We start from the raw sequence: 10,191 nt of genomic DNA, 5'->3' as shown, positions 1-10,191 counted from the left end.
AGGAGAGTGGTCCAAGCAGAGTGGTGACCGTCGCCTCGAAAGCTCATGAGTTTGGCCGCATCGATTTCAGCCTCCTGAGTTCTCACAAAGACTTGGGTTTGGGAAACTCTGACTTGGATTTGTTAATGAAGTACTCTCATAGCAAGTTGTGCAACGTTCTCTTCACACAAGAGCTTGCCAAAATACTGCACGGTACAAACGTTACCTGCTATAGCCTTCACCCAGGTTAGTATTCTAGCACTGCTTATTTGTTTGTTTGTTAGTTGAGAACTTATACTCCCACCTGCACTAGCTAGCTTTTTGATAGAGCAGCTAGTTAATGTCAGGTATTTGAGGAGACAGTGATGTGTGTTGGCATTCAGAGGTTGCAGGTTTGAGACTCACTGGGTGGAGCAACTTGAATTGCGGGGCGAATGTTTGCAACAATTTGACGTCTGTTTCACTTACAGTAGATGGAAGGAGCTTTAGACAAAGATCACATACATTTACCTCAGAAAAACGTTTGACTTACTTTGACTTACAGATGTACAGATGTCAGTGTGGCATGGCATTGTGGGTGTGGCAGGTATTGTGCAATAAACTTTATCCATATCACATTTTTTTCACACAGGAGAAATCAAGACAGAGATTGGTAGGAATAGCAGCATCTGGTGGACGATGTTATTGGCACCGGTCATTGCGCTTTTCTTTGTGGACTCTGTATCTGGTGCCCAGACCACACTCCACTGTGCCCTCCAGGAGGGCATCGAGCCCCTGAGCGGACGCTACTTCTCCCGCAGTGCCGTGCAGGACCTGAGTGCCAACGCCAAAGACGACGCAGTGGCCAAGAAGCTGTGGGAAGTCAGCGAGAGGCTTTGTGGCCTGTCCTAAGACAAACCCTTGAGTCCCTGCATTTCATACTATGATGACCAAATCCAGGAATGGGGATGTGTGCAAATGTAACAATGTTTGTGATTATGATGATGCCAACCCCTCTCAGCCAGTAGTTGTCTGAACTATACAGTGCTTCTTTTCCTTATCTGTAAGTGTAATCATTCTATACCGTTCTGACTGTTGTCTGTCTCCTATCCTAAGGTGATGGAATTAAAATACTTATTTCCTTCCTAATTTAGCCCCTGGTGGTGGGTGATCAGTGAAAGTATAGCATACAGACAGACTGCCTCCCCTGAGGATCCCTACCACAAGGCCCAATAGACACAGCCACTGGCAATGAACAACTCCATGCTCTAACTCCAATGTTCTTTGTCTCTCTTAACACTGAATGTTTCCAATGTTTACATGTCGAAAATGTCATCACTAAAAATAAACCAGGGAGAACAACCTGAATTTACTTTCAACACATTCAAGAGACTCAAGATGCATCTCTTCGGACTGGCCTTTGTGCAGCATGGGATGGGTCCTGACTGACATTGTTCCCCATGGCTGCCTTTTTGTTTGTTGTGTTTCTTTTTGTTGTTTGTTGTCCTGCTTCTCTCTTTTTCTTTACAGTGTCCTTAAGTTTGAGAAAGGTGCTTTTAAATAAAATCTATTATTATTTTATGATGATGATGATGATGATGATGATTATTATTATTATATCTGAAAGTAATAGATAGCAATAAGCCAAATGGTGAAAAGTCAACCTAGTCTATCTGATGGAATAATAGATTGATCCACTACCTTCTTGCTTAGATCCCCTTCCTTGCAGATCTAGGGAATAGTGGGTTCTGACAGAAACTCAGCATGTTTACTCAAAGTGTTTTCCACATGAAGGCTCCCTCAGAGAGTTGTGAGGCTATGGTTACTTTATTAATGAATTCCCCCTTCATGCAATTCCACTTCAGAAACTCTAGAATCAGAGTATAATTATCTTGCAAGAGATTACTCGGTTAAGGGGTGCAGCGCAATGATTTTAATCTGTCTGGTGTACTTACTCTCTCCCAGGAGACCGGAAACAATGAGATTGTGTTCATGCAGCTGGACCTGGCAAGCCTGCAGTCTGTGCGTTCCTTTGCTGAGACCTTCCTGAAGTCTGAACCCAGGCTAGATATTCTCATCAACAATGCAGGTGAACCCAACTGTGTTTTGCTGTATTCTGAGTTTATATGCTCATCCATAATAATGCTTTTTGGTCATATATTTATCTTCTCAGTGATATGTATATGATACTGTGTTATAGTCTTGAATTTTATTGTATGTCTGGAAATTGTATATATTGTATATATCTTTCATCTTCTCAAAGCAGTTTTCACTAGACATATGTGACACGGTCTGGTGAAAAGGGCCGCATGTCGACAATTCTCAAGTCGCGCAAATGAGCATCAATATAACAAACAACAGTTTTAGGATCACTAAATACTAATTTGTGAATTGGATTCACTGTCTCTGTCTCTGGGTAAGTGACACATTGCTTGTAAACAAACAGACGTTTTAGGACGTGTTCAAAAGCAAGGACTGTGTGATCATCTAATTATGTGTAGTTATGTGTTTTTAGCATGTTGATGTTCTATCAGCATGTTGTGATGTGCTAAACATGTAGTTCGATGTTCGTAGCGATGTTCCTTTTTAGCACTAGCCTACTAGCACCTGTTTTGCGTGTGTTTTGATTCAGAGCGCGTTCCTCCGCTATTTGGTTTGAGGTGTACCAATATTCAAATAAGCATGTCTTCTTCAACTATTTTCAACAATTTTTTTTTTAAATCTTACAATCTGCACTTTCATAATCTGGAAAAAAATAAAAATACATTGCCCTACTTGAGGACCTTTTAACCAGACTCACCAGACTGTCACATATTATTTAGCTGACTTTTGCTGTTTCTTATCTGTTAAGATAACCCTAACTATGTAAGAATGCAAATGTTCATATTTAGTTTCAAAGCATTGATCCTCTTGGTGCAGGGATTTTTCTTGGTGGTGAGACAGAAGATGGCATCGGAATGATTTTTGGAGTCAATCACTTGGGCCACTTCCTGCTAACCCTGCTGCTGCTGGACCGCCTGAAGGAGAGTGGTCCAAGCAGAGTGGTGACCGTCGCCTCGAAAGCTCATGAGTTTGGCCGCATCGATTTCAGTCTCCTGAGTTCTCACAAAGACTTGGATGTGGGAAACTCAGACTACGATTTGTTCAAGAAGTACTCTCATAGCAAGTTGTGCAATGTTCTCTTTACACACGAGCTTGCAAAAATACTGCAAGGTACAAACGTTACCTGCTACAGCCTTCACCCAGGTCAGTATTCTAGCACTGCTTATGTAACCAAGTTGAGATGGTATACTCCCTCACCCTCACCTGCACTGTCAAATAGCTAGCTTTTTCGACCAGTGCAGCTGGTTAATGTCAGGTATTTGAGGAGACAGTGATATGTGTTGGCATTCAGAGGTTGCAGGTTGGAGCAACTTGAATTGCGGAGCGAAAGTTTGCAACAATTTGACTTCTGTTTCACTTAAAGTAGTGATAGTTCCAGTGGTGTTGGAGCTTTAGACAAAGATCACATACATTTACCTCAGAAAACGATTTTTTACTACAAGGACTTACAGATGTGCATGTCAGTGTGGCATGGCATGCTGTAAGGTATTGTGCAATAAACTTTATCCATATCACATTTTTTTCACACAGGAGAAGTCAAGACAGAGATTGGTAGGTATTGCAGCTTCTGGTGGAGGATGTTAATAGCACCGTTCAGTGCACTTTTCTTTCTGGACCCTGTATCTGGTGCCCAGACCACACTCCACTGTGCCCTCCAGGAGGGCATCGAGCCCCTGAGCGGACGCTACTTCTCCCGCAGTGCCGTGCAGGACCTGAGTGCCAACGCCAAAGACGACGCAGTGGCCAAGAAGCTGTGGGAAGTCAGCGAGAGGCTGTGTGGCCTGTCCTAAGACAAACCCTTGAGTCCCTGCATTTCATACTATGATGACCAAATCCGGGAATGGGGATGTGTGCAAATGTAACAATGATTGTGATTATGATGATGCCAACCCCTCTCAGGCATTTTTATAATGAAACTATGAGAAGTAGACTTGTCTGAACTGTACAGATTTAAATGTCATTCTGCCCCAATCCTCTCAGGTTTACCATCCCCAGAAGACAATTGGCTGTGAGCTCTGTGGAATGTCTTGAGGTGTCAAAGCTGTGATGTCATCAGTTTATGATAAGATGAATGATGGTTGGTAGTCTCCTTATCAACAGCTCCTATACTGTGGTTTTTAGGATGATATAAAAAGCAGAGGCCAGGGAAAAGCTCTCTCATGTTCCTGTGTCCTGTTGTGAGGTTCTCATCATGTTTTGAGTAGCATTGTTTTGTGATGACCGGTGGTTATGTCTCTATCTCTCTCTTTACTTTCTCTATTGGAATGGAACTGAAATTTTTGTATTGTATTTGCCTTGTAATAGATGCATAAGTATACAGCATTATTAAAGCCTCTTTTGACTCATTCTATTTGACCTTTCTTGCATTAAATAAGCACAGACTCAACAATTCTTTGCACATAGTGATAATTACATTCGAGTCAGATTATCAATATTAGATATGCTTTTCTATCAACAAAATATAGCCAAACGTCTCTGCCAAACATTCATGTGGAAACTGATATTATCAGTTTCATCTTTACAAATGTGTTGCTTTTCCTAATCAGTGTAACAGTGTAATCATTCTATACCGTTCGGACTGTTGTCTGTCTCCTATCCTAAGGTGATGGAAATAAAATACTTCTTTCCTCCCTAATTTAGCCCCTGGTGGTGGGTGAGAAGTGAAAGGTGTGGTGCATATACTTTAAAATGTTTGCAGACAGACTGCCTCCCCTGAGGATCCCTACCACAAGGCTCAATATGAATGAATGAATGAATGAATGGTCTTTATTGTCATTGCTATAGTACAGGTACCAAACAACGACATTTGGGAGGGGGGGCTCCCCTGGTGCTAGGAAAAAAAAACTAAAAAACAAGAAGGGAAAGGAGCTGGTTTACATAAATAAAGGCTATGTACACTATCCACTATACTATACTGTACAAATAAAACACTGTGCTGTACTCTATGCTATGCTATACCTATTCTAACATTTCCTATTCTCTGAACCTTATGTACCCTAGGGTTGTCATATTGCACATAGTGTTATTGCACATTCATTAAAGTGTCGCAGTTTGCAGGCTTGAAATGTACACATTTGTGCCTCAGCACTACACCTGATTTCAATCCAGCAGCTGCCATCAATCCGTCCAGACTGTCCAGGGCCCAGAACCTAGGTCTTTGCTGTGTTCAGGGCCTGAATGGCCCTGGGGTAGAAGCTGAGCTTCAGTCTGTTTGTCCTTGCGAACATGGTCCTGAACCGCCTGTCCGAGGGCAGCCGAGCAAAGTGTTCGTACCCAGGGTGGGATGGGTCTCTGGAGATCTTGGAGGCCTTCCTGAGGCAGCGTGTGTTGTACAGCTCTTCCAGAGAGGGGAGGGGGGCGCCGATGATCTTCTGGGCCGATCTCACGACTCTCTGTAGCGCTCAGCCACTGGCAATAGGAACTCAGCCACTGGCAATAGGAACAACTCCTTGCTTTAACTCCATTGTTCTCTGGCCTCCTTAACACTGTACAATATTTTGGGCCAGTAATAATACCATAAACATGCCTTTTTTCCCCTCTGTAAATGAAATCTACAATATTTGCTCCTGTTTCTTCCCTACAACTGTCAAGCTGCTGAACTCCAAATCCCGGCGGTAGCCTTGCCCCCTAATGCGCGCGCACACACGCGCACACACACACACACACACACACACACACACACACACACACACACACACACACACACACACACACACACACACACACACGCACACAATTAATCAATCATACATAATAAGGAATCCCTTTTCAACATTGAACAATAGGCAGGTCCTAACATTTTGGCCATTTAAATCGGTACAGTGCTTTTTAAATTATGTGCAGTAGATTTCAAAACGTTTTCATGTAGGGAATGTACTTACATATTTTTTAAGAACAAGCATCTATTGTGTGTGTGTGTGTGTGTGTGTGTGTGTGTGTGTGTGTGTGTGTGTGTGTGTGTGTGTGTGTGTGTGTGTGTGTGTGTGTGTGTTTCATTCAACAACAGCATTGGGATTTTGTTGACCATTTAGCCATTTTCACGCAAGTTTATGAGCCTTAAAGGCCTTGAACTCTGGGAAGTGTTTGTGCTATCAGTAGAGTAACCACAAGGTGGCATTTACCCACCCATTTGTTTGCACAATTCCACAAGTGTGTGAAAGGTTGCAGATACAGTAACTAGTTTATAATTTCTACGCTCGAACATTAAGCTGAGTGAAGAAGGACTACTAACTCTACGTCATGTTGACATTGCTGCTTGTCGGCACTGGAGTCGTCGGGGTTTATGTACTAATTATTCATCTTCTCAAACAACCAAGATGCAAAAGCCTTGTCAAATTGCATGGAAAAACAGTTATCGTCACTGGTGAGTTGTAGTAAACATGTTTTCCCTGGTTATAAGCCGTGTGGGTTGTAGCTAGATGGTATATTACCACCATATAATATTGTAGCAACCCAATATCATATGGCTTCCGTCGTAATGCAAATGTTGACGGCTAAAGGTAACGAAGTAGGCTAAACAAGTGACAGTGAGCTAAATATGAATAACGATAAGGGCATTAAAAAGTACAATGTTTCAGTGTGTTTTCTACTTGGCCTACTACACGACGTCTTGCTCTGTCAGCCTGTCAACAAAGTCAAACTCTCGTAGCTAAATGTGAAGTTGATTTGAGGGATTACGATGGTAGCCATACCACAACAAAGCCATTTAGCCTACGCTACTATACTTCCTGAAAATGATGGTTATTCACATTCAGAAGCAAATATGTATGACTATATAACAAAAGTTGATGACATACGAACCCCATTTCCTTTGGGGATGTATGGAAATATTAGGCGTAATTATTACGGCATTTCTGGTTTATTGGAGAGAGACAGTAGAGATTGACAGGAATATGCAGGATATGGCGATGGCCAAAATTGAACCAGGGACCTTGCGATAATAATATTATCTAAGAAGGATGGGTGAGAGAGAGAGGGGGGGATGACATGAAGGATATGTCGATAGCCGGAATCGAACCAGGGACCATGCGATAATATGATATACGCGTTGGTAAGTGCCCCAGAATCATTATTGTTCTATGTTCTCTGCTCGCCAGGAGCCAACACTGGTATCGGAAAGACAACTGCATCAGATCTGGCCAAGAGAGGAGCGAGGGTCATCATGGCCTGCCGAGATCAACTGAGGGCAGATGCTGCCATAAGCGACATCAAGATGGTAAGGAAAGTGGGAGACTATCAGCAAGCCACTTAAAAGGTTTTCATGGTATATTTCTGATAGACAGAGTGAGACCAGTTGCATGATCCCTCCTGATGGGGGCGCATAGAGACCACACATTGCACACAAGTACATTGGCCTATTTTTGTCCACTGTATATTCAGGGATACCAGAGTCCTTCTATATAGACGTGTGTATATCTGAATGTAATGGATATGCAAAATGGTGAAAAGTCAACCTAGTCTATCTGATGGGAAAAAAAGATTGATCCACTACCTTCTTGCTTAGATCCCCTTCCTTGCAGATCTAGGGAATAGTGGGTTCTGACAGAAACTCAGCATGTTTACTCAAAGTGTTTTCCACATGAAGGCTCCCTGAGAGTTGTGAGGCTATGGTTACTTTATTAATGAATTCCCCCTTCATGCAATTCCACTTCAGAAACTGTAGAATCAGAGTATAATTCTCTTGCAAGAGATTACTCGGTTAAGGGGTGCAGCCCAATGATTTTAATCTGTCTGGTGTACTTCTCTCCCAGGAGACCGGAAACAATGAGATTGTGTTCATGCAGCTGGACCTGGCAAGCCTGCAGTCTGTGCGTTCCTTTGCTGAGACCTTCCTGAAGTCTGAACCCAGGCTAGATATTCTCATCAACAATGCAGGTGAGCCCATCTACATTATATGGACAAAAGTATGGTGACACAATTATCGTCTGGGGCTGTTTTCATGGTTTGGGCTAGGCCCCTTAGTTCCAGTGAACAGCATACAATGCGATTGTAGAGAATTGTATGCTTCCAACTTTGTGGCAACAGTTTGGGTAAGGCCCTTTCCAGTTTCAGCATGACAATGCCCCCATACACAAAGTGAGGTCCATAATGACATGGTTTGCCGAGTTTGGTCTGGGAGAACTTGACTGGCCTGCACAGAGAGCTCTGACCTCAAGCCCATCAAACAACTTTGGGATGAATTGGACGCCGACTGCGAGCCAGTCCTTCTCGCCCAACATCAGTGCCCAACCTCATTAATGCTCTTAGAGCAAATCCCAGCAACCGTATTCTAAAATCTAGTAGAAAGTCTTCCCAGAAGAGTGGAAGCTGTTATAGCAGCAAAGGTGGGACCAACTCCATATTAATGCCCATGGTTTTGGAATGAGAAGTTCAACAAGCACATGTGAGTGTGATGTTCAGATGTCCCAATACTTTTGTTCATATAGTGTATGTTTTGCTGTATTCTGAGCTTATATGCACACCTATAATAGTGATTTTTGGTCATGTATTTCTCTTCTCAATGATGTATACTGTGTTATAGTCTTAAATTGTAATGTTTTTTGGGAAATTGTAACCTCTCATCTTCTCAAAGCAGTTTTTACTAGACATATGTGACACGGTCTGGTGAAAAGAACCGCATGTCAGCAATTCTCAAGTCATGCAAATGAACAAAAAGCTTATTTAAGAAAAAAACTTGATATAACAGTTTTAGGAACACTAAATACTTATAATTTGTGAATCGGATTCACTGTCTCTGTCTCTGGGTAAGTGATACATAACTTGATCCTCTTGGTGCAGGGATTGTTCTCGGTGGTGAGACAGAAGATGGCTTCGGAATGATTTTTTGAGTCAATCACTTGGGCCACTTCCTGCTAACCCTGCTGCTGCTGGACCGCCTGAAGGAGAGTGGTCCAAGCAGAGTGGTGACCGTCGCCTCGAAAGCTCATGAGCTTGGCCGCATCGATTTCAGCCTCCTGAGTTCTCACAAAGACTTGGGTTTGGGAAACTCTGACTTGGATTTGTTAATGAAGTACTCTCATAGCAAGTTGTGCAACATTCTCTTCACACAAGAGCTTGCCAAAATACTGCAAGGTACAAACGTTACCTGCTATAGCCTTCACCCAGGTTAGTATTCTAGCACTGCTTATTTGTTTGTTTGTTAGTTGAGAACTTATACTCCCACCTGCACTAGCTAGCTTTTTGATAGAGCAGCTAGTTAATGTCAGGTATTTGAGGAGACAGTGATGTGTGTTGGCATTCAGAGGTTGCAGGTTTGAGACTCACTGGGTGGAGCAACTTGAATTGCGGGGCGAATGTTTGCAACAATTTGACGTCTGTTTCACTTACAGTAATGATAGTTCCAGAGATGGAAGGAGCTTTAGACAAAGATCACATACATTTACCTCAGAAAAACGTTTGACTTACTTTGACTTACAGATGTACAGATGTCAGTGTGGCATGGCATTGTGGGTGTGGCAGGTATTGTGCAATAAACTTTATCCATATCACATTTTTTTTCACACAGGAGAAATCAAGACAGAGATTGGTAGGAATAGCAGCATCTGGTGGACGATGTTATTGGCACCGGTCGTTGCGCTTTTCTTTGTGGACTCTGTATCTGGTGCCCAGACCACACTCCACTGTGCCCTCCAGGAGGGCATCGAGCCCCTGAGCGGACGCTACTTCTCCCGCAGTGCCGTGCAGGACCTGAGTGCCAACGCCAAAGACGACGCAGTGGCCAAGAAGCTGTGGGAAGTCAGCGAGAGGCTGTGTGGCCTGTCCTAAGACAAACCCTGGAGTCCCTGCATTTCATACTATGATGACCAAATCCTGGAATGGGGATGTGTGCAAATGTAACAATGTTTGTGATTATGATGATGCCAACCCCTCTCAGCCAGTAGTTGTCTGAACTATACAGTGCTTCTTTTCCTTATCTGTAAGTGTAATCATTCTATACCGTTCTGACTGTTGTCTGTCTCCTATCCTAAGGTGATGGAATTAAAATACTTATTTCCTTCCTAATTTAGCCCCTGGTGGTGGGTGATTGTTGAGGTCATTCAAATAGGACTGGGCTAAAGTTCAAAATGCTGCTGAGAAACCTGTGTGACTTGAACCTATAACCGGATCATTCAGAATATCATTTTACCCTCT

At 42.9% G+C, this 10,191-nt stretch overlaps 3 protein-coding genes across 3 annotated transcripts in view; all 3 read left to right on the top strand.

Annotated features, from left to right (window-relative positions):
- Positions 1-1,938, top strand: part of LOC308156518 (dehydrogenase/reductase SDR family member 13-like) — a 5,116-nt gene extending 3,178 nt beyond the window's left edge. Inside the window, exons 4-5 of the mRNA XM_080529872.1 lie at positions 1-225; positions 611-1,938. The exon at positions 1-225 is cut by the window's left edge and continues 102 nt beyond it. Coding sequence (XP_080385998.1) covers positions 1-225; positions 611-870 — 485 coding nt within the window. The 3' untranslated portion in view covers positions 871-1,938. The remainder of the gene's footprint in view (positions 226-610) is intronic.
- LOC308155866 (dehydrogenase/reductase SDR family member 13-like) overlaps positions 1-3,851 on the top strand; it is a gene marked incomplete at its 3' end in the record, with an annotated part of 14,284 nt that extends 10,433 nt beyond the window's left edge. Inside the window, exons 6-9 of the mRNA XM_080529233.1 lie at positions 1,489-1,508; positions 1,874-2,047; positions 2,878-3,204; positions 3,592-3,851. Of these exons, the coding sequence (XP_080385359.1) occupies positions 1,489-1,508; positions 1,874-2,047; positions 2,878-3,204; positions 3,592-3,851 (781 nt within the window). The remainder of the gene's footprint in view (positions 1-1,488; positions 1,509-1,873; positions 2,048-2,877; positions 3,205-3,591) is intronic.
- A 2,454-nt stretch (positions 3,852-6,305) lies between these two features.
- LOC308154716 (dehydrogenase/reductase SDR family member 13-like) lies at positions 6,306-10,118 on the top strand. Its single transcript, XM_080527900.1, has 5 exons — positions 6,306-6,424; positions 7,158-7,276; positions 7,812-7,935; positions 8,839-9,165; positions 9,566-10,118. Exons 2-4 carry the CDS (start codon positions 7,223-7,225, stop codon positions 8,886-8,888), a joined length of 228 nt encoding a protein of 75 aa, XP_080384026.1. The 5' UTR covers positions 6,306-6,424; positions 7,158-7,222; the 3' UTR covers positions 8,889-9,165; positions 9,566-10,118.
- The last annotated feature ends 73 nt before the right edge of the window (positions 10,119-10,191 follow it).

Source organism: Nansenia antarctica, assembly GCF_963989245.1.
Source record: "Nansenia antarctica genome assembly, chromosome: 4".
In the NCBI taxonomy this organism is placed as follows: Eukaryota; Metazoa; Chordata; class Actinopteri; order Argentiniformes; family Microstomatidae; genus Nansenia; species Nansenia antarctica.
Note: the sequence above shows the minus strand (reverse complement) of the source record. Positions and strands in the feature narration are given on the sequence as shown.

Coding starts and splice junctions, on each gene's coding strand:
- LOC308154716 (XM_080527900.1), top strand. CDS start 7,223: ATGGCCTGCCGAGATCAACTGAGGGCAGATGCTGCCATAAGCGACATC. Junction 7,277..7,811: donor CCATAAGCGACATCAAGATG/GTAAGGAAAGTG, acceptor CTTCTCTCCCAG/GAGACCGGAAACAATGAGAT. Junction 7,936..8,838: donor TATTCTCATCAACAATGCAG/GTGAGCCCATCT, acceptor CTCTTGGTGCAG/GGATTGTTCTCGGTGGTGAG.